This window comes from Saimiri boliviensis, chromosome 16, assembly GCF_048565385.1.
Source record: "Saimiri boliviensis isolate mSaiBol1 chromosome 16, mSaiBol1.pri, whole genome shotgun sequence".
NCBI classification, from domain to species: Eukaryota; Metazoa; Chordata; class Mammalia; order Primates; family Cebidae; genus Saimiri; species Saimiri boliviensis.
In genome coordinates, this window is record NC_133464.1 from 66,415,812 (window position 1) to 66,438,626 (window position 22,815).

Consider the following 22,815-nt stretch of genomic DNA (forward strand, 5'->3'; position numbering starts at 1 on the left):
GAATTCAGCTGCGAACGTGTCTAGTCCTGGACTTTTTTTGGTTGGTAGGCTATTAATTACTGCCTCAATTTCAGATGTTGTTATTGGTCTGTTTGGGGATTTGAATTCTTCCCAGTTTAGTCTTGGGAGGGTATAAGTGTCCAGAAATTTATCCATTTGTTCTAGATTTTCTGGTTTATTTGCATAGAGGTGTTTGTAGTATTCTCTGATGGTAGTTTGTATTTCTGTGGGATCAGTGGCGATGTTCCCTTTATCATTTTTTATTGCATCTATTTGATTCTTCTCTCTTTCTTCTTTATTAGTCTGGCTAGTGGTCTCTCTCTTTTGTTGATCTTTTAAAAAAAACAGCTCCTGGATTCATTGATGTTTTGAAAGGTTTTTTGTGTCTCTATCTCCTTCAGTTCCATTATGATCTTAGTTATTTCTTGTCTTCTGCTAGCTTTTCAATTTGTTTGTTCTTGCTCCTCTAGTTCTTTTAATTGTGACATTAGGGTGTCAATTTTAGATCTTTCCTCGTTTCTCTTGAGGGCATTTAGTGCTATAAATTTCTCTCTACACACTGCTGTAAATGTGTCCCAGAGATTCTGGTACACTGTGTCTTCATTCTCATTGGTTTCAAAGAACATCTTTATTACTGCTTTCATTTCATTATTTATCCAGGTGTCATTCAGGAGCATTTTGTTCAGTTTCCGAGTGGTTGCGCAGTTTTGAGTGGGTTTCTTAATCCTGAGTTCTAATTTGATTGCACTGTGATCGAGAGACTGTTTGTTAGGATTCCTGATCTTTTGCATTTGCTGAGGAGTATTTTACTTCCAGTATGTGATCTACTTTATAATAAGTACAATGTGGTGCTGAGAAGAATGTATATTCTGGGGATTTGGGGTGGAGAGTTCTATAGATGTCTATTAGGTCCACTTGGTCCAGATCTGCGTTCAAGTACTGAATATCCTTCTGTGACGAAGCTACCAGAGTAGCCTCTTCTTTACATTCAATGGGCCAGCAGAGGGAACAAAAGAGCCCCAGTGAAAACTAAACAAGAATTTAGGAGGAAAAAGACCAAGACCTCCTGTGTAGAGAAGTGAGGCAATTCAAATATCACATGGTAAGAGGACTGAGAAAATAATCATTTGGCAAGAAGGTCACTGGAAATATTTAGAGTAGATTTGTTAGAGTGCCTAACAAAAAAAGCTGAGATTTCAGATGATAAGGCAGTAAACACAGGTAGGCAACATGTATCCAAGAAGATTTGCACAGAAAGAAAACAGGCCTGAAGATAAGGAAACCACAGGAATAATTAAGTGAAAACAATAGCGAAAGGATTTTATAAGCCATGGAGGCCATTTTCTTGGTCCTTAGGGGCTTGGGTGGGTGGAGAGAAACAAAAGTAAAACAACAAAGCACTATTCTAACTTAGTAGACTACTGAAAAAGAGCTCATCTAAATGATAAATTACTTTGATCATTTCTCAAAGTAAGTGATGAGGACTCTGAGAAGGGAAATTTCTGCCTTCAAGTAGCTAACTCTTAAAGAAATCTTTTAAAAAGTCTGTGATATCTAGTTTCCAGTTATTGAAAACCTCTTCTCTAACCCTTTAATGATTCCTTCTAAGTATCACAGAAATTAGAGTTAAAAGGTAGGCTGAGAAAAGATTTATTAGGTAATCTCCAATCTCATGTCAAGTGCATAATTGTCACCTGCAGTGCATTTTCTACTCTGGTGTGCTTTTACTGTGTTCTTGCCACTTCCTTTGGGAGACTACTTCATAATCCAATAGATCTCACTGGAAGGAGGAAATCTGATTTCCATCCTAATGTTCCCTTTCCACTGCGTACTTTCTATAGCACTAACCATTTACGCTTAGTAACCTTCCTCACCGCCCACTCCATCCCCACTGACTCACTTTTACTTTGTAATCACTAGGCATCTGGAACCTCTTTTCTGGAATATCTAATACACTCATCATTCTTCTGGACATGTTGCATCTATCAGGCTAAAGGATTTTAAGGTGATAGAAGGATAAAGGGTCTTCATAATTTTATGTTTCTAATGATAAAACTTTCTTATTCTGATACGGTCCTTTCCATTCTCTAGAGATTTGGGGTGGAGACAGTAATAAGGACTATGAACCTTTTACGAAAGGAGCAAAACCATGCATAATTTATGATTCAATGTCTCTATAATATGTGTTCCCCAATTACTAAAAAGATAAGTTGGAGTGTCCTATCTGAATAATATGAAATCCAACTGAGAGATTGTTCCCAGAAGAATATTGGCTTCACCAGACTTACCCTCACAGATCTTATAACCTGAGCATCTCCGTAGAGGGTCCCAGAGGATGCCAGTGCATGCAGTGGTTTGTGTTACAAAATAGAAACACTAAGCTTAGGAATCTACCTTTTTTATATCAGGTATGAGCAAACCTGCTCTTTGTCCCACAAGGAAACATCAAGATTGTCTCCTGCAAATAAAACCTGAGAAAGGCCCCATAAAAAGAGCTGTCAGAGCCTCACTTCTGAGTTCAGAAACATGCACATCCTACTTCCTCTAAAATATTTTGACAAGATGCTATAGAAACCTTAAGTTCAGTATTTCCTAAACTGAACACACAGTCTTCTCCCTGACTAGCTTCTTTCTCTATTTTCCTATTCACTGAGGCACCTACTCATTCTCAATATTTTCATCATCCACCAGGTCACCAAATTTTTTTTTTTTCTTTTTAGTTCCACCTCTTAAATGCTGTTGGCACTCTGCATATCATTGTTTTGGTTTTGACTGTCATCATCAAAAAGCAAAAGTGGATACACTTTTGCAGTAGGCTGACTCCAGTTTCATTTGCCTCTAAACCAATGTTCTAGAATGCAGAGCTCAAAAGTCTTCACTTGTTAAGCCTTCCAGATAAAATCTACACTTCTTACCATGATCTACCTACTTCTCCAGCTTCATCTACTCATATTTCTTTCTTTTAGACCTTTTATAAGAATTGCTTGCTGGTCCCTGGGTAAGCTTGCACTTCTGATCACTTTGAATGCCATATCCTTAAAAACTTAGAATTCCTTGGCATATAGTAGGCATGTGATGTATGTATTTAGCATACATATTTACTCAGTGGCTGAAAGTAAAAACAGGCTTAGCTTACATGCAACAAGGAATTGGTTTGGGAATTACTCAATTCCACATTTTCTCTGTGTATTCCCTTCACCTTAAGCAATCATGATGATGGAACTCTTTTGACAAATGTGATAATTTAGATTTCTAGACAATAAATAAAAACAGAGAGGGTACAGCTGTTGCTTATATCCACTTTGTAGACTACCCCAAACTTGTAGATTATCAATAATTGTCATTTTCTTATTCAACTGAACAATACCAACATAAATACCAACAAATCAAATTAACCTTATTTTTCTAAGGAACCCATGATTAGTGAGTCATTAAAACTCTCCTTTTTGAATAGTTGGAAAAGGTAAAACCACAACATATAATGTGGCTGTCTAAAATTGCTATCATGTCTTCTATCCCTTGAAACACAACTATATTAACTTTAACTGTTCTCTTTGGCAAAATGGATGACATGAGCATTTACCCATCTAATTAGCTCTGTGACTTTGTCAGCAAGAGCCTGAGCTTATACCAGGCCCAAGGCAGGCTTAGGATCCAGAGCTTAGTCAGTAGTGACTCTTTTGACTGGTCATAAGTTGGTCCACCTCCCTCAATGCTACAGACTATTTCATAGGCTTGGACACACCCTTGACTCTAACGGAAATGATGTTTTCCCTTGGAGATTCTTGAGGCCAGTTTATCATAAGATGCGAGCATTCCTTGGAGTCTGCCTGATCAGCTTCAATGATCCTGTACCACTTCTAGCATAGTTCTTCTCCCTCTAGACGAGTCAGAAAAACAGCTGTCTCCAACCTGGAGAAAACTCACAGATGTGCCCCAAAGCTGGAGTGTCTGCCAAGCCTCTGGCCTCCGTCAAGCCCAGGCCTGCGGGACTATTGTGGGAGCCATGAGGAGATGTGTCCACTCCAGTCACTGGCCATGACTGCATAAGAGCACACCATTTCTAGTCAGCAGAGCACAAACTCCGGTCTCAAGAAATACTTCCACAGAGTGGTGATCCTAAAACTCTTATCTTTCCATACTCATTTTCCCAACCCTATCTGGCTCCTAGTAGGCATTGTTGATTCAGCAGCAATTCTTTGAGCCTTACTCAGAGTCCCCCTGTGTGATTCCACTTTTGGACCTTGGGAGAGAACAGCATTCTCAGGTGGTCTGTCTTTTCTGCCCTTGCCTTTCTCTACTGGCTCCTGACATCTGCCTACCCTCTACAGCCCATTTCCCTCAGTGAACCTGGATCTTCAACTATGTGATGGCCCCAGGACACCACTCAGTCTTGGCAATTAATGTGGGCCTGTTACATGCTAAACTCATTCTGAATAATTTCATTTGGCTCCAATTACCATCCAGGCTGTGAACAGATCACCCTCTATTGGAGATATTATTTCCACTCAGCTCCAGGGTTCATTTTTTGTATTTTTTTAATGATGCCATCATTATCTTAGTTAATGTTCTTCTATCCTCTTTCTTCCTACACCTCCCTTGGGAGATCTTTACAGAGCCTCAGCCTGCATCTTCTCAGCAGTCTTCACCTCCCAGGCCCAGAAGTCCAGTGCCATGTCCCTGTGGGACCTATTTGTCCTTAAGGCATATCACTAATAGAACTCAGCAGGCCCATTGACCCCACTACCCCAGAAAGATGATGTGTACACACGCAGACCTACTCTGCTTCAGTTGAGACAGCCTAATCAGAAAGTACTAAATGTTATTTTATTATAGAAGGAACTTCTATTTCCTTTCCTGTAATTTCTCATTATAAATGTTCTAATCCCACCTACATAAGCCTTTTGATTTGTTTTCTTCTAAAATTCTTCATTGTGTTTCAATTGAGGCTGACTCCCAAGATCCTGTGTCTGATTTGTAAGAGCATCTTTCATCTCTAGTAACCTTTGATGATACTAGCTGGCTCCAGACTTAGCTTAGACCACTCCCCAAACTCTTCCTGACTCCTGTCCTTATTGGAATGTTCCTACCATCAGCCTGAGGCCTGTTATACCCTCTAGCCAACCAAGTTCTTCCCTGTGATGTATCATCACATCACGGTGATTTTCTCAATTCTTTACTTTGCCCTTTTTCATTTCTCCTTCTGTCTTGATCACTTGGTCTTCAGCAAGTAAGTGTGACCTTAAGAGGAGCCTCTAAAATGCTCATCAGATATTAGCAGCTGCAGTTTCTCAGTAGAGCCTTCTTTCCTGGCAATTTCTCATTAACCCTGGATTACAAAGTAGTAGCTCATAAGTTAAATGAAGCTCATAGATCTGTTTTGACTGAGATGTGCTGAGTTTATTTTTCTTATTTGAATGCCTTCAGGTGTGGCTTTCACTTTTGTAGGTGCATCATGCTCCCAATACTTCCTATATTCTTGGATCTGACCAGTTTTGTTAATATGTACTAAGGAGCTAAATATCTCTCCTATAACTACTTCCAGTCCTGGGAACACCTGTCAACCCATTTGTTCAAACCTTCTGAATTCTTCTTCGTCCATTCGGCTCTCCCTACCTGTTCTCTATCATTCCTGCAGGTTCCCTGCAACTACTCAATATACGAGTCCTTCTTTGGTACCATCTTTCAGTGAGCAACTTTCCTCCATTAAGACTCAGTGATTCTACTATCCCATGTATGCAGGTCATATATGCAGATCATTAAATTGACTTTCCATTAAATCACTCTCCATTTTGAGTCCTAATATCAAAAGTCTAGGAGGGTATGAGTTAAATCTTCATCTCTGTTAAAAGACCACAGAAAAAAATAAAAATAGTAGAGCCTCAATGTTGCATGTGTTATTGGCTTGTTGTACAACTCTTCATTTTTAGTTTTCAAACTTAAAAACACGTCTAACAATTCTATCTTACCTCTCCAATAGGCCCTGTCTCTCTACACATTCAATTCACACACATTATTAGCATGGTATTATGAGTCAATATCCTGTATGCTTTCCCAAAGATTTTTCATATTTGAAATAAAACACATTAAAATAGCTATAGTCAAGTAGAGTTTTAATGAACAGAGTTGAATCAAAATGTGAACAAAAATCTAAGATAATTTGTGCCAAATTTGCCACTTATGCAGATAATTACATGGCATGCTGGGAACAGTATCTAGGAGACTAACTTTACAGAGTTACTTTTCTACTATTGGGCAAATAGATCAATTGTATAAAAGATTTGATCTTTAGTTATAAATAGAAGTGATGACCTCATTTATAGAGTTTAAGAGATCTGGTGTTTTTATTGACATGCACAGAATCTACATAAACCCATGAATGGTTGTTGGTTTTTAACTTTATAGGAAATCAATGTGTTGACAGTTGCATTGGCCAACCAAGACCGAGAGAACAATATTGAGAAAAGAAGCCAAGGCTTAAAATCAGAGAAAGAAGCTCTGCTAATAGGTAAGGAAATTCTGTTGTCTTCATCTGTTCTCTTAAATCATTATTAGGTAATTAACTTAATATTTTAGCAATTCACCTCCAACTTGTTAATTTAAACAGCATTGCCTTCTGGTCAGAGGTGAGATTAATTTCATCAGACTGTATTACATACATTTCAAATTAGTAGCATACAAACTAATGGGGGTATTGCTTTTCTGTAACTGTGTATGTTAACCCTCAGACATAAAACTGAGTTCAAGAAGACATTAACTTGCATCTCACATGTCACAAATCTGAATTTCTAAGTTTGGGCATGTCACTTCTAACTGGAGGCCAGATTGCATCTAGTTCTAAACCAAGCCACATCCCCAGGCTCAAGAACAGCTTTGAACCCTGAGATTAAACTCCAAGCCCCTTAGCAGAGGCCACATCCTAAAGTCAGCCCCAAGGCTAGACCTGCAATGCTGGGAAATAGGGGCAGGCAGGGTACTGGTGCTAGGTTAATCCAGGATAGTCAGCTCCAGGCGTCTCTGTCCAAGTTTGGATCCTTATGTCCAGGAGGAACAAAAGCATCCTCAGTGGATCCAGATATCATACTTATTTTCACAAGGAAGAGTTCTTGAGGATGTGCTGGCAGTGTGCCTGGAAGCCCATCTTAGGCACCTGTATGTTTAAGGCTGTCTTTGAAGCCCTCAAATTCAGAGGAAGGGAAGCCACCACCCTCATGCTGCAGTGCACAGCACTGATTCAAGCTGCACCTTGGCAGTGGACCCCAGTGTGGAGTTGCAAGTTGAGACTGGCTTCTTGGTGGCATGGTTAAGAGTGAAGAATGAGGTGACTATACATGCAAGACAAATTGTTATCCTACAGTTCATTATCTGGCAGAAGTAGTTGCATTTTCTTTTTCTTTTTCTTTTTCTTTTTTTTGAGACAGGGTCTCACTCTGTCATGCAGGCTGGTGTGCAGTGGCATGATCTCGGCTTACTGCACCTCTGCCTCCTGGGTTCAAGTAATTCTCCTGCCTCAGCCTCCCTAGAAGCTGGAATTACAGGTGTGCATCACCATGCCCAACTAATTTTGTATTTTTTTTTTTTTTTTTTTTTTTGAGATGTAGTTTCGCTCCTGTTACCCAGGCTGGAGTGCAATGGCGCAATCTCGGCTCACTGCAACCTCCGCCTCCTGGGTTCAGGCAATTCTCCTGCCTCAGCCTCCTGAGTAGCTGGGATTACAGGCACGCGCCACCAAGCCCAGCTAATTTTTTGTATTTTTAGTTGAGACGGGGTTTCACCATGTTGACCAGGATGGTCTCGATCTCTTGACCTCATGATCCACCCGCCTCGGCCTCCCAAAGTGCTGGGATTACAGGCTTGAGCCACCGCGCCCGGCCTAATTTTATATTTTTAGTAGAGACGGGGTTTCACCATGTTGGCCTGACTGGTCTCAAACTCCTGACCTCAGGTGATCCAAAGTGCTGGGGATTACATGCATGAACCACCGCGCCCAGCCCTGGTTGCATTTTCTGAATACTGCATGTGCTCACCTAAAAATGACAGGTACACCAGGGCCTAGAGAAGCTGGCACATGAGGAATTAAATTCAAAAGATAGTCCAGAGTCCATCCATCATATATAGATTTTTCAACTACAGGGTTATTGAATATGACATCAACTTAGAGATACTCCAAGGAAAACCAATTATTATTATTATTTTTTTTTTTGCTCTGATGATATACAGCTGTAATAACATGCCAGGCACGAGTCTCGGAAGACATGCTGATGTGCTATCAGTTCCAGGAACCCAAAATGAACCATATGTAGTTGGTAACTGGATTTTTCTTCTATTGGCAAACATGTCCAACTCTGACAACTGTTTCTCTGTCACTCGGTGTGACCAAAGTGTGATTTTTCCCTCTAATGCTTTTAGGGTATGAACAAAGCAAATAACGATCTGCAGCCAACTTTTCCCTCTTGGTTTAGGAATAATTCTGTCCATTTGAAGGTTAAAAAAATGGGAACCGATCTCTATTTTCTTTATTTTTTTCCTTTTACTAGCGATTGCTTCCCCTTTTATTTTGTGTTGTAATTGGAGAGCACAGTTCATTTACAATATTTTCCAAGTAGCTATTAGGTTTTATTTATATATGTACACACATATATGTACATTTTTAGTCAGATACTTCAAATATTTTTAAATGATATGCTTTACATGCAGTACATTAATGGGAATAGGTAGGAAGATTACATTTATAACATGCTATGCTTGCTGATGTCTTTGGCATCACAAAAAAATTATAAAATTAGTTAATTCAAGTGTGTTAGAAAGAAAAATATTAGTCAGGATCTTCAATAAAAAGCATACACAACCAACTCTAAATTTTCTAAGACTTTTCCCCTCACTGTTGGTCTTTTGAACTAGTTTTATATTAGCATTTGAAGTTAGGAGCAGGGCAAAAGAGAAATAGGGGGTGACACTTACTTTGAATCAATATATGAGAATATTTAGGTATAAGGGAGGCCAGAGACTTCAGTGTTTGATCAAAATAAATAGGAATTTAACTTTCCCTTCAGTTATCCATTATCTTGCTCCCTTTCTCCATATTTTATTCTTCTTAATGATATTTTGACAACAGATGTCATTTCCTGGCCAAACCCACCTCCAAAACACCTATATATTTCTAGTCTTTTGTAACCAAAGAAAGAATAATCCTCCAAAAGAATGCCACAATGGGGAACAGTTTCCAAGACCAGCAAAATGGATCCTGCCAAAGGCTGCAGTTGCATCCTGCCACTAAATGATCCAATCTGCTAATTGAGTTTGGTCATTCATACTTTGTAGATACCTGAATGTTGGGTCCATAAAGATCTCCCCTGAAGCTTCTGGAATCTGGATATAGATTGTGATGGGGACAAAACTGCTCTGGACCAGAATAAAGAGAAAAAGGATTTCCTGGTGCTGGGGCTACATTTCTCTGAAGAATTCTCATATGTTGAATGATTTTAGGAGCCCTCTGGCCTTCTGGTACATCTGGAGCAGTCATAAATACTCTGCAATTCCCCTGAAATCTTCCCTTGGAATAATTAAATCAGTAGAGAGGACACAATAGTCATACTCTAAGCCAGCCTAGGAGGAGAAAATGTCCCACAACTTGGAAATATTAGTTGGCAAAATCGTCATCACATCTGCATGCTTATAGTATATGCTGTATGCCAGTACAGTCATATGATCGATGCCCTTTTGGGGCACATAAATGTTATATAAGAAATGCACACTGGCACAGAGCATTCCCTGGAAGAGAAAGGGAGTGAGGAAAAAACCTCTTCAAATGGATTCCATCTACGGAGAGAAAAAAACTGAGGCTGGAACTTCCTAAACAATGAACAATTGTAGTTATGTGTAATTATTTGTGACGCCAATTCATCTGGGCAAAAGTGTATATTCTGTCCAGACATTCTCATGACCACTTTATAAAACTAGAATCTTTATTTCAGGGCATATAAGTTGGTACTTACTAGAGAGGATCCATGGGATTTTATTGACATGGAATTTTACAGATCTGATCCTGAGTATTTTTAGAGTTCGACCATTCTGACAATCTTTTTCTTGACAATTAATGGGTCTTCCAATCAACTAAAGAAGACAGGCCCCTAGAAAATACTTTATTATTGTGATTTCTGGGTTATTTTGTAATCAATTTTTTAAAGACAAGTTGACATATAATTGGACCTTAGAGAATTCTGTTTTTATGGGGGCATTGCAGGGTAGCGTTTTATGTTTCATAACGCTATAGTAACCAAACAGAAGCTCAGCTTGACATTGCGCAGTGTCTATGCCAGAACTCCTAGTTCATTTCACATATGGCCCACATGTTGGATTGGCATACACTGAAGTTGTTTGGGTTAGAGTGAGTCATTACTTTTGATTTGGGGCCAAAGTTTTAGAGCTGTGTTTGGCTGGAGATCATTATGAAGGAAAAATGGATCAAATTTTTCTATTAATAATCTAATAGTTCTGATAACTCTGGGTCCATACCACTCTATCTTCTCTTGCTATAATAATATTAACACAACAGATTTCAATCCCAGCAGCTCTGATTGGCACCCTGTTGATGCTAGTCATTGTAAATACTATCCAGATGTAGTCAAAAACTTCTCCACAACTTTTAACTATTTGCAAAGCAGCTTTTATCTAAAACCTCCCTGGTCCCCTGAGAACTATCCTCAGGTTGACAATGATTAGGCAAACTTCATTACATATCCTGAGTCCTCTGCACATCAGGACATACACATCATTTCCATCACAGTCTCCATCTCACAGGTGCACACAACCAGGCTATACTGGAAGTGGAATGTTCCTCCTAACATGAGAATTAAGAAACAGCTGAGTGTAATATGGAAAAATGTTTTTAAAGAGGATTAAGCAATAACTTTTTGATGATTTTTGGTGAATAAAGTTGAGGCCATATTTAGGCTGTACCTGAGAAAAGTGATCTTGGGAATATGTTTCTCTCTGAAAGCTGCTGACCATAAAGAATGAGTCATTGACCTCAATCTTGTTTCCAAGGCACAAATGTCCATATCAGTAAATCAAAAAACATTTGTCAAGAGCCTAAAATAAGAATAATCAGTCTTCATTGTGGAAAAGAATTATCTAGGCAGCCTATTTAAAAGGCAGAATCTTTAGCCCCACACACAGGTGTGGTGGCTCACATCTATAATCCTAGCACCTTGGGAGGCTGAGGCAGGAGGATCACTTAAGCTCAGGAGTTCGAGACCAGCCTAAGCAATATAGCAAGACTCCCATCTCTACCAAAAAAAAAAATATATATATATATATATATATATATATATATCAAAAAGTTAGCTGGACATGGTGGCATGCACCTGTAGTCCCATCTACTTGGGGGGCTGAGGTGGGAGGATCTCTTAAACCCACGAGCCTGATGCTACAGTGAGCTGTGAGCAGCACCACTACACAACTGCATGGGTGATAGAGTGAGACCCTGTCAAAAAACAAAAAGAGAGAGAGAGAGAGATCCTGTTCATTGTAATACTAACATCTGAGGGGATACTAAAGCAAGCACATCTGGTACCATGTTTGAGAAACGCTGGCCTGCTTTGTGCTAACCCATGTGTTAGCTGATGGTGGAAAAATGCCCTCCCTCAAGAAGTTCGTAGATAGAATGCAGTTAATTACAATGAACTGTGGTTTGTACTAAAATTAGAGACACAGAGAAGGGGCTACTTATGTTACAGATGTCTTGTCAAGAAGAAAGGACAGCTGAGCTAGTCCTAAACGATAAAAATGTTTTCACTGGATGGATAAAGAAGTTGTTAAGGGCATTTCAGGTACCAGAAACAATTTACTACTAAAAGGCCCAAATATAGTATGAGGGGCTTAACTGAAAAAAATAAGACAGATAAATATTACAAAACAAAACTAATCAGCCATACAAGATTAGGTTTTGTACTCACCAAGTAAGCGGAACAAACTGCTTTTTTGGAAAATTAAAGCTTTTTAGAATCCCACAGCACTGAGAAGCATCGGCCCAAACCACAAGGGTTTGATCAGTTTCCTACAGTTTCTCTTCACTTCCCATATGTGCTTCATCACTCTCCAGCTGCCCACAGACAACTGTCCCCTCGTGGCTTAGTAGGAGACCCAGATTTTGCATGGGTTTTTTTCCCCGCTGATTCTCCAGTTCAACATCCATAGAGCGCTTATACGGGCTTCAACATGAAACAAGACTATTTCAGGCTGGTTTATGGTCAGGCCTCTGGTGATTCCCAGCAAGATGTGATTGTGTCTAGAGACACAGCTGTTCATATGCAGAGTCAAGGTCTCTGGAAAGCCCCAAGGTGTCCCTCTATCCCAGTGAGCTGATGGGCCCCAGGGTCTTTTGAAGTTTCCTAGGAGACTATCAACGAGTGTGGATATAGAGAAAACTAATCTCAGCCAGAACTTTACAACCTGACACGAAGAGTTTGGAATAAAAACTCCAAGCAGCCTGGGGATGGGGAGTATGTTCTGGAAAGATTCCATTTCTCATTCCACTCAAAGAGAATAATGTGCTGACCAAACTGAATGCACAAAGTGATGCTTTATTCTCATCGGGTAACCGATACAATTAAACTGTAACAGGGCTAACCCATCCCACTCCCATCTTTTGCATAAGGATGGACTGCATAAGGATGCAAAACACAGGAGTGGGATGGGTTAGCCCTGTGAGAAACCATAATACCTGATGATCTGTAAGCAGCCCCAGTCGGTGGGGCAGAGGGAGAGGTCCTAAATATTTATGGATTGAGGCATTTCATCCACTGGGTAATCTAAGCCAAATCGCTTATCCACTGTGATGTATAAGCCTTCATACTGTATAAAATTAGGAGGTTTGATTAGATGGTCTTTTTCAACTCAATTCTCTGTAATATATGAGGACTATTATGAAAGCTGCATTGCCCCGTAGACAGTGATCTTGTATATAAGTAGAGGATCATGTGCATCAATATATAAATATGGATTCTACTATCTTGTAACTTTAAAACAAACAAGAAGGAAAATCTGTCTTGACACCATGACCTCTTTCCACCAACAGTCCATTTCCCACCCCTGTCCAAAGCAGGATTCCTCCAACATGCTATGCTCACACTCTCCGTCCCCTTCCTTCCCTCTCTCTCCAGCCTACTCTGGTCTGGCTTACATCCTCACACAAAAACCATTTCTTTTCCACATCACCAGAGAATTTCATGTCACCAATGTCTCAACTCCTGGCAGCTACTATACATGGTTGACCACTCACATCTTCTGGAAATACTTTCTTCAGCCCGCCATCATGGTGCCATACTTTCTTATCGATCACACCCTCTCAGAGTCCCCTGATGAGTTTTCCTCAGCTCACCTCTAAATTTAGGCTTCTTCAGGCTTTGGTCAAGGCCTCTTCTCTACCTAGGTAATCTCAATGAATACTTAGGCTTCAAATCCCTTTTGGTTGCCACTGACTCACAAATTTATACCATCTCCAGCTGCTATTTAATATTCTTCACTTAGATGCTAATGGACATCTCAAAATTAATGAGGACAAAACAGAACTCTTGATTCCCCTTTTTTCTACCCTAATGTGCTCCTCTCCGAGTATTCTCTTTGAGAAAATAGTCCCACCCAGTTGCTCAAGTGAAAAACTATTTACTCATCTTTCATTCTTCCCCAGCCTCACTGCTCGCACCACCCACCGTGGTTCTAACTTTGGAGTCCATCTCTCCCTTTGTAGTCAGATAACAACTCACCACTCCAGGTCTCGTGCAAACACTTCCAACTGGTCTCCCTGATCCCCTCGGCTCTACTCTCCACACAGCAGCTTGAGAAAAGTTTTTAAAACATAATACAGATCATGTCAAGCACCTGGTTCTAAGCAGGAAAATTGGTTTAGAACATTTAGAATTTAAATCTAATCCAAACTCTTTCCCCTGGCATACAAGGTCCTGCATGATCTGGCCCCCGCATACCACTAAACATATGTTGTGCCACTTTCCAGCCCAGTGTGTTCTTCTAGCTCGCTTCCACTTCAGGGCCTTTGCACTGTCTGTGGCCTGTACCTGGAATGATCTCCCCTAGGCTTTCCGTGGCTGGCTCCTTCCCATCTCACACTTGAGAAGGTCTGCTTTCTCAGGGAGAGGTCTTCACATGATCACTGTATTAGTCCATTCTCATGCTGCTGATAAAGACATACCCAAGACTGAGTATTTTATAAAGAAAAAGAGGTTTAATGGACTTGTAGTTCTACAAGGCTGGAGAGGCCTCACAATCATGGTGGAAGGGGGAAGGCGAAAGGCACGTCTTACATGGCAGCAAACGAGAGAAGTGAGAACCAAGTGAAAGAGGTTTCCCCTTATCAGACCATCAGATCTCGTGAGACTTATTCACTACCATGAGAACAGTATGGGGAAACTGCCCCTATGATTCAATTATCTTCCACTGGGTTCCTCCCACAACATGTGGGAATTATGGGAGCAATAATTCAAGATGAGATTTGGGTGGGGACACAGCCAAACCACATCCGCTTTGTGTAAAGTAGCACTCCAGCAAGCTGCAGGTTTCTCTTCTGTCCTCTTCCCTGATTGGTTTTCTTCATTGTGCTAAGCACTATCTAAAAATATTTATTTTTCATCTTTTTGTTTATTATCTGTGTTGCTCACCTAGAATAAAAGTTCCACAGGACCAGCCCTTTGCCTGTCTTATACAATGCTGTGCCTCTAGCACCTTGCCACCTCCTGGCTGCTAAGTGTGTAAAATATAAAATAAGTGATGAAGTAGTACAAATCTGGAACTATTTGGTTAATTTAAATACTGCTTCCTTAGTCTTAGTGAGGCCCAGTAATGAAAATAAACTAGCTGGTTTTGATGGGAGCAGCTCACAGTGCTTTTGGGTATCCAGTTTAAATGGGCCTTCCTAACGAGATTTGCCACAGGCGTCCAGAGCTAGTGTATCTTTCTAAACTAGTTTTTAAGATTCCAAGATGTGCAAAAAACCCAATAGTACAGACAACCTCCTTTGTTATTTTAAAACTTTTTAAAATTAGCTGCTTAAAATGTTTTCTTCCACTGTTGGAAACCCATTCTCAAATATGGAGGCCTTCTGCATCTCCGTGGAAACAAGCAAGACCAGCTGTTGAGCCGTTCCTTTGGAGATCCACCAGTTCAGTAACAGCTAAATCCCGCACCCTCCATGCCTAGTGTTCCTTTTATCAAGCCTTCTGGTCCCTTCCAGAGGACCATAAGATAGTCTCAATTTTCCAGGTTTGTGGTATTTTTCATTAGTTTTGAGTTACAGCCATCCTTTTTCCAACCCCAGGGAATATCCCAGTTCCTTTAAAGAAGCTGCAAAGATGCTTTACTTGTTTATTTAGGAAGATCCCCTCAAAGGAACCTGATCCAAAATCACAGGGCCTAGAAACATTTTCTCAAGTGGCATGACCGATGCTTATGTGGTGCTCCTGGGATGGGCAGATGCAGGAGTGGGAGTTGGGCTGAGGAGAGGCAAGTTACTGTGGAGGATGATGACTCATGCTTTCCTTTCTGCTGTGTCTCCAACAACACTGGATAATTGGGTTGTCATCCACAGGAAAAGCTTGGGAAGCCTTTATGTGACTGCCTGCCTTGACCCTACATATATCTAGTGGCAATTGCTGAACTCTTATAAGGAAAAGCTAAAGCCTTCTTAATATCAGCTACCACAGAGATGGTTCTGCATACCCTCCTAAAAGAATGCTCCAGTCCACATCAGGATTTCTAATCTGATTTTAGAAAAGTACACAGAAATCATGTAAGCATTTTCCCCTTAGCTATGAGCAAAATAGTTTCAGTGAAGATTTTCCTTGCACAAAACATCCAAGTTACTCTGTCCTTCTAAATCCATGACAGGGTGAGTTAAGAGTAAGAATTGCCAGTGAATAATACCTCAAAGTTACCTGGTTTTTTAAAGATCTGTTACTACTTGTAGAAATGTTTAAGGTTCTTATTTATCCCCATTTATCAATAATAGACTAATAGAAATTTTAAACAAGTATGCTGGCAATTTCCAGTTCTGGCAAATAAATACATTCAACATATACCTCTTGTAAATGTACACTGTGTTCTGGATATGGAACCAGAACACACAAAGACTAAGAGCACAGCTCCTTGGGGTGCAGACCTAGGATCAGGGGCAACAGCAGATAGTGGAGGAGCAAATCCATGTTCACAGAGGGTACAACAAAAGAGGCCACTCTAGGTCCTCCCGTTTCTGGTGGCCCTAAATTACCCATGTCAACACTTGATCTCCTAGGCTAAGGGTTATCAACCTTTCCCCCAACCCACCCCATCCTCCTCTGACTTGTTTTATTCATCCTATTAAAGCCATTTAAACTGATAACGAAACACCCATGGGCATTTACAAGAGGCTGTAGATAACCTACAGCAGGAGATGTTGAAGACTCTCTGTCCAGGAGGGATAATAAGAAAAAGGCTGTTATCTATTTGCTGGGGTGCCTGAGGTAGTTTACGTAAGACTGCTTAAGTCTTATGCCCTCTTTCCTCATGGGAGACTTACACACCCTTGTCACCCCAAAGTCTGCAGTGCCACTGCCACTCCCTGTCTCAGCCCTGCTGCTTAAGCACATATCCACCCAAGGCATGCTGCTCTCCACCTTGCAGCACCCCTCATCTCCCTGGGAGAACCCTGTGGGCAAGAAAAAAAGTTTCCAACTAGGAGCACCCCCTCACTTGCTCACAAAGCCAAAGCTGACTTTTCCTTCTCCCTCGCCTGTCCTTCTCCTGCCCATCACTTGTGGGAGGCTGGCTGTGGAAAGCGGTGGCCACAGTACCTGGGATGGTCAGTGAAAGCCCCACTCACCATCCTGAAAGAGAGGGGATTCCCTCTACACATATTATGATTCAGCCTTTACTCTCTCATTCAAAAAACAGGACTAAGTTCCAGTATTTGATAGTACAGTAGGGAAATTATAGTTAACAGCAATTTACTTTATACTGCCAAATAGCTAAAAGTAAAGAGTTGGGATGTTCTCAACACAAAGAAATTATAAATGTCTGAGGTGATGGCTATGCTGATCACCCCAATTTTATCATTACACATTGTATACAGGTTTCAAAATATGCCATGTACCCCAAAAATATGTACAACTACTATATATCAATTAAATTTTTAAAAAAAGAAATGCAAATGAAACAAATCATTTCTAAATAGTTCTATTATATTTTAATTTTTTGAAAGAAATCACTCATGAGCTTTTGTATTTTAACTCTTATTAGTAATAGAATTACTTACAAAGCCACTTCACCAGAGTTGAGAATTTCAGACACAGGGAAGTAGCTTCCAGATCTCTAAAATTAAAATATAAGCAAATAAATAAGGGGAGGGGACAACACAGTGCTTCCTGAGTACATTAAAAGTGGCTATTTTGCCACTTAAAGATACTTTTAAAGTACCCTCATTACCTTCTACCATTGCCATTATTTCAAAAAAGGACATTTTGACAAGAAAAGGAAGACTATAACCTCAGAATAAAATGGTAGTTCTTTGTATCTCAGAAAGAACAGGTCAGTCTTTAAAAACTGAGATTCTACCTTTACAGGGAAATGTTGGAATTGTTTCTACCTCCCCATCTCACTGTACACCTCCAGAAGCCCTGGAAAAGCAGTATTCTGAAGACAGGTCTTGGAGAGTCCTTTTGGTTCTCTGTCTCAGCCTAAGGATGAACGGGTTACTTTTCTTTAAAAACTTGACGCTCATCTCATAGCATCAGGAGCCATGAAACCCTATGGCAGATCAATTCAAGGTCACCTACAAATAGAGGATGACCTCGTACAAGAATGCTGTGCCCACCTGTGCCCACCCAGATTGCATTTCATACAGGTGAGGGTCTGCCCTGTGACCTTGGGTTTCCAAGCATGAAGGCTCACAAAAATCAGAACATGAAGGCTTACCCTCAGGTTTATTCATCTCGAAACCTGTGAAACCTTCTTAATAGAATGCTAAAAACTATCCGTCTAAGCACAACTTTTCTTTTTTTTCTTTTTCAACTTTTATTTTAGAATCCAGGGGTACATGTGTAGGATTGTTAGAGGCCTATTGCATGATTCTAAGGTTTGGGGTGTGACTGAACCCATCTTCCTGGTAATGAGCATTATCCCTAATAGGTAGATTCTCAGCACTGACGCTTGTCCCTGTCTCCCACCTCTGGCAGTCCCCAGTGTCTCCTGTTCCCCTTCTTATGTCCATGAGTACTAAGCTCCCACTTACAAGATCAGGCAATATTTGGTTTTCTTTCTGCATTAGTTCACTTAGGATAATGGCTTCCAGCTGTACGGGTGTTGCAGCAAAGGGCATGATTTCTTTCTTTTTTTATGGCTGCATAGTATTCTATGGTGTATACATACCACAGTTTCTTTATCCAATCCACCACTGATGAACGCCTGAGCTGATTCCATGTTTTTGCTATTGTGAATAGCAAGAGCACAACTTCTTAACAAAAAACAGTCTATAGTCTATGGAGTTGACTTCCTTGTGTTCACTATTTTGATTTTGGATCTGGGAGCAGGGAGAAGAGGAAGGTAATGCTTTGTACTTCATTCCTGACACCAACATCCAGCTTCTCATTTGTCAGTACAATGTTGACAGTTTATTTTCATGATGGAAAAGCCTTATGATTTATAATCAAACTGCATCCAAACCATCCATTCCCTGACCTTTTAAAATGATCTTGTAAATTACAGCAGCGAGAAGGGAAGAATGAGCTGGCTCCTTTTAAACAAGAGCAACAACCGGGGAAAACAGCAAATGTTTCAGGAAGAATTTGGGCTTCCTTCAATGGCAGTTGGGGGAAATATAGATTAAATACTCTTCACAACTGGCAACTGTAATTATCAGGAAAATTTGAGGCAGTGTGATTTCTGACACAGTTGTATGAGCCATTTTCATACTGCAAAGTCCACTGAGGGAAAGAAAATTTTATCCTTCCAATAACTATAATTTTATATTGGTAAATCAAGCATAAAATTGGTAGTTGAAATGCTTCCAGGAGTCTTTGTTTTGAAATACCTTTATTCAGCTTTATATTATCTCAGAGTCTAGTTTTGCTAACTACTATCATTTCAGGAGATAAAGTGTTCTGTTTGCCATGTTACTGTTACTGTCTTCAAATGTGCTATTATTGAATGTTTGTTGATGGCTGCTAGAAATGGCAGGACCATAACTCAGTCTGGCAGATCAGTCACTGGGGTTAGATAGCATTATTTAACAAAGACTCTCATTTGCCTTTGAATAATTTCCAATGTTTGCCTTTTTAATTCAGGTATCATATCAACGTTTCTTCATGTCCATCCTTTCGGAGCCAATATAGAATATCTTTGGTCATACATGCAGCAACTGGACTCCAAGGTAAATTATTTTGCTCGAGTGAACTTGCATTGCTAAAATTTAGCATAACTGCTGGCTGCAGGTGGACTCTTCATGAGTTGCACTAGGGATGTAACAGCCTCTGGGGGTTTATCAGCCCTTCTCTTTTGCAGTGACCTCAGTTTTTGGCAGATAGTTCTCTACTTTTTGCTTGCTTTTGTCTTTGTAGAAAGAAAAGCACTTATCCAAAATGGTAATGACTTTCATCAGATGCCAAATTAATTTGAAAAGCTTATGAGAGATTTAAAAGTATGAGTTCACCTGAAAGTTCCCAAAATAAGTGTGAAATCAGGTGACAGTGGCTAATAGGGCACTATCCTTAAACCATATTCTTATAGGATTCCATATTCTGGACTTCACACAATTGAGGAAAGATCATCCCAAATAATACAAAGATCTTCTATGACTCAAGAAAGCTGTATTCATGGCTGTTTTTCAGCATTGTTCTTTAAGTAGAAAAAAAGTGACTTCTTCTCAGCTGTACCCCTCCAGGCTCACATCCAGAGGCAGACATCATTCCTCACCTCCCTGAAGCTCAGTTTTTCCCATCTGCAAATGAGCTGTACTCCTAGCCCATTGCAGTATTTGTATGCCCAAAGAGAAGGGACAAAAAGAATATGATTTATGTGTCAAATTCATATGAACAATGGGAAGGGCCCTGTCAAAATAAAACAATATCATTAACTAATACTAGGGAAGCCCAGAAGCAGGGTGAACATGGAAGCGAAACAGAGAAGCTAGAAAAGCCAGTGAGTCACCTATCAATTTTTGTCCTGAAGGAAAATGGAAATAAGTAAGAAGGTCCTCCATAGAGCACAGAAAAATGCATGGGATTGGTACGACCAGACCAGCAGCCTGCATTGCTGGGTCCCTGAACAGACACAGATAAACCATGCTCAATTTTCAATGGCTAGCATGCATTGAATGACTACCTCGTGTTCTTATTTTGATTCAAATAATCTTCCCAGTACATGATCCCAAAACTGTTTAACCTCTTAAATGAATCTAACTTCCCCTTTGAGAGGAATCTTTTCGGTCAAACAGACTCATGCCTTTTATGACAGGGCAGAACAAAACAGGGTGAAAGGAGTTAGAGGATTTTTAAATTCTTGAGGTTCAGAATCGTCTGTTGTTTTCTCTGTGGTTTTACATGAAAATGTTCCGGTTAAACTCAGATGAAATGAGAAGGACTTGCTGCTGTGTTCCTTTGTTGTCATTCAGATTTGAAGGATTTCTCTGCTGTTGTTTCCCCTTCACTAGTACCATTGTTCCTTAATATCAGCGCCACCTTTGCCTAGAGGATTAAACAAAACACTGCTTGCACCAATGTGTTTGGCAGAGAATAAGCCCTCAAGAAATGATTCCTATTGTTGCTACCATCTTTCCCTTGTATTGTTGACATTTCTGTTCTCCTCGTTCTGGAAGTCCCAAGTGGGACGTCTTTGTTGAGAAGCGGTTGTTGTTTTAGTAGGAATTGAAATAGCCAAGAATCCACTTGTCATTTTTATCAAAGAATTTCAGGACTTGTCATTTTTATCAAAGAATTTTCTCCACGCCATCATCACAGGCTGACATCTATGATGATCACCAGTGAAGTGTGTATGTAAGTGCCCGCGTGTGTGTGTGTAAAATTGTCTCCTGGGAATGGGAAGGGATTGATAACTAATGATTTGTTTGGGGGAGGTGCATGAGAGCTCTTGTTTTATTCTTATTCTCAGGGCTCAAGGAACAGATTTGTGACTCCCTTATCAGTCTCTGAGGAGAGAGAATTCACATGCCTGGTCCCTGGCCATTAGATGATGGGCCTTTCTGGATGGGATTCAGTCAAGGGAATTGCATCTTATCAGACTGGTACTTTTATTTTGGAAGATGATGAAAGTATTTCCCTCGCAGAGGAAACACACGAGGTGTCCCCTGTCTACCCCCAGATAGCCCTCCATCTCCTGAATGAAACGCCCAGCAGAGCTGTCAGGTTTCCTCCTCATGTCTGGGGTAGAAAGTATATTGAAAAGTGCTCCAAACTGCTGGGGGCCAGGGATCAGACCACATGTTCTTTCTATTCCAGTGAAGCTGAGAGGATATTTAGACTTTTTAATCCAGAGAGCAAACTCCAGTGCCCACCCTTTACTGATGAGAACAGGGAAAGCAGGCTCAACCCAGTCCAGTAATGTCACTGTTGTTAGGATTTCCCCAAAGGCTACATATGGGCATAATAATGACCATAAATGGAAGGAATTCATTTGAAACAGGCATCCCCAAACTACGGCCCCCTGAGGCCATTTATCCGGCCCCCACCGCACTTCAGGAAGGGGCAGCTCTTATCATTGGTGGTCAGTGAGAGGAGCACAGTATGTGGCGGCCCTCCAACGGTCTGAGGGACAGTGAACTGGCCCCCTGTGTAAAAAGTTTGGGGACGCCTGATTTAAATTATGCTGGGCATGTACATTGCACATGGCTTCCTAAAACCATGTAGCCCAATAATAGGCTATTTTCTAGTTAAATATTATTCCTACTCTTGATAATGACATTTGCATATTTCTCTTCTTGGTCTTTTCTAAATTACCCACTTTCATTCACTCGGTTCTCTTGTATCAGAAACACTTGAAAAAGTCAGAAAGGTTCATTCAGAGGAAGACAGGACAAGGGCTAGAGGGGTGATGGCTTCTGAAGCTTTGCTGAGTCAAAAATCATGCCCAGAGCGCAGCAGGCAAACTCTTCAGAACAGGCAACACTGTCGTGAAAATGGTTTCTGATCAATGCACAGAATCTTCCATGTCAGCCCCAGGACCCATCAGGCCCAACTTCTTGTCTGTCCTAAGCAGCCCAGAAGACACATTTGACTTGAGCATTAGCATATGAATACTTCTTACAGTCAAGAGGAGGGGTCTGTCTGCTCTTCCCTGTTTATGTATCCTTTAGGAGATGACGGCTCGGTTTTACAAGTGTGTCTAGTTGCCCCCTCTACACACCTGCAGCTTCATCCCAAGGCCCATAGTGAGGAAGATTTAGTTCTGAAAACCAGACTCGGTGTAATGTGGCCACAGAGGTTTGAGGATATACGAGGACCTGCTATTTTGGCACCACACCACCGTGACCAGCTTGGGAGGTCATGGGCATGTGTTACATTTCCCACCAGAGGGGAAAAATCACACGCGTACTACCTCTGCAAACACAAAATTTAAATGTCTTGGCTATGGAAAGGAGATTGAAATCCTGCTTTACTTGGATGGCATTCTTTCCCAGACTCTAGCCAGGTGGTGAGGGTGGGTGAAAAGTTCTCAGTAGTGTTTGTAAGATTGCCCACCTGAAGGATCTTTAACAGTATGCATTCCTTAAGAGCAACCTGTCACAGTAATATCAATGAGTGATTCTTTAGACAGACT

The 22,815-nt window shown here is 40.6% G+C and overlaps 1 protein-coding gene across 18 annotated transcripts in view; it reads left to right on the forward strand.

Moving 5' to 3' along the window:
* Nucleotides 1–22,815, forward strand: part of ENOX1 (ecto-NOX disulfide-thiol exchanger 1) — a 616,720-nt gene that overhangs the window by 560,012 nt on the left and 33,893 nt on the right. For all 18 annotated transcript variants that reach the window (XM_074387775.1, XM_074387776.1, XM_039473378.2 and 15 more), the window contains 2 exons: nt 6,406–6,508; nt 19,329–19,414. In XM_074387775.1, coding sequence (XP_074243876.1) covers nt 6,406–6,508; nt 19,329–19,414 — 189 coding nt within the window. The remainder of the gene's footprint in view (nt 1–6,405; nt 6,509–19,328; nt 19,415–22,815) is intronic.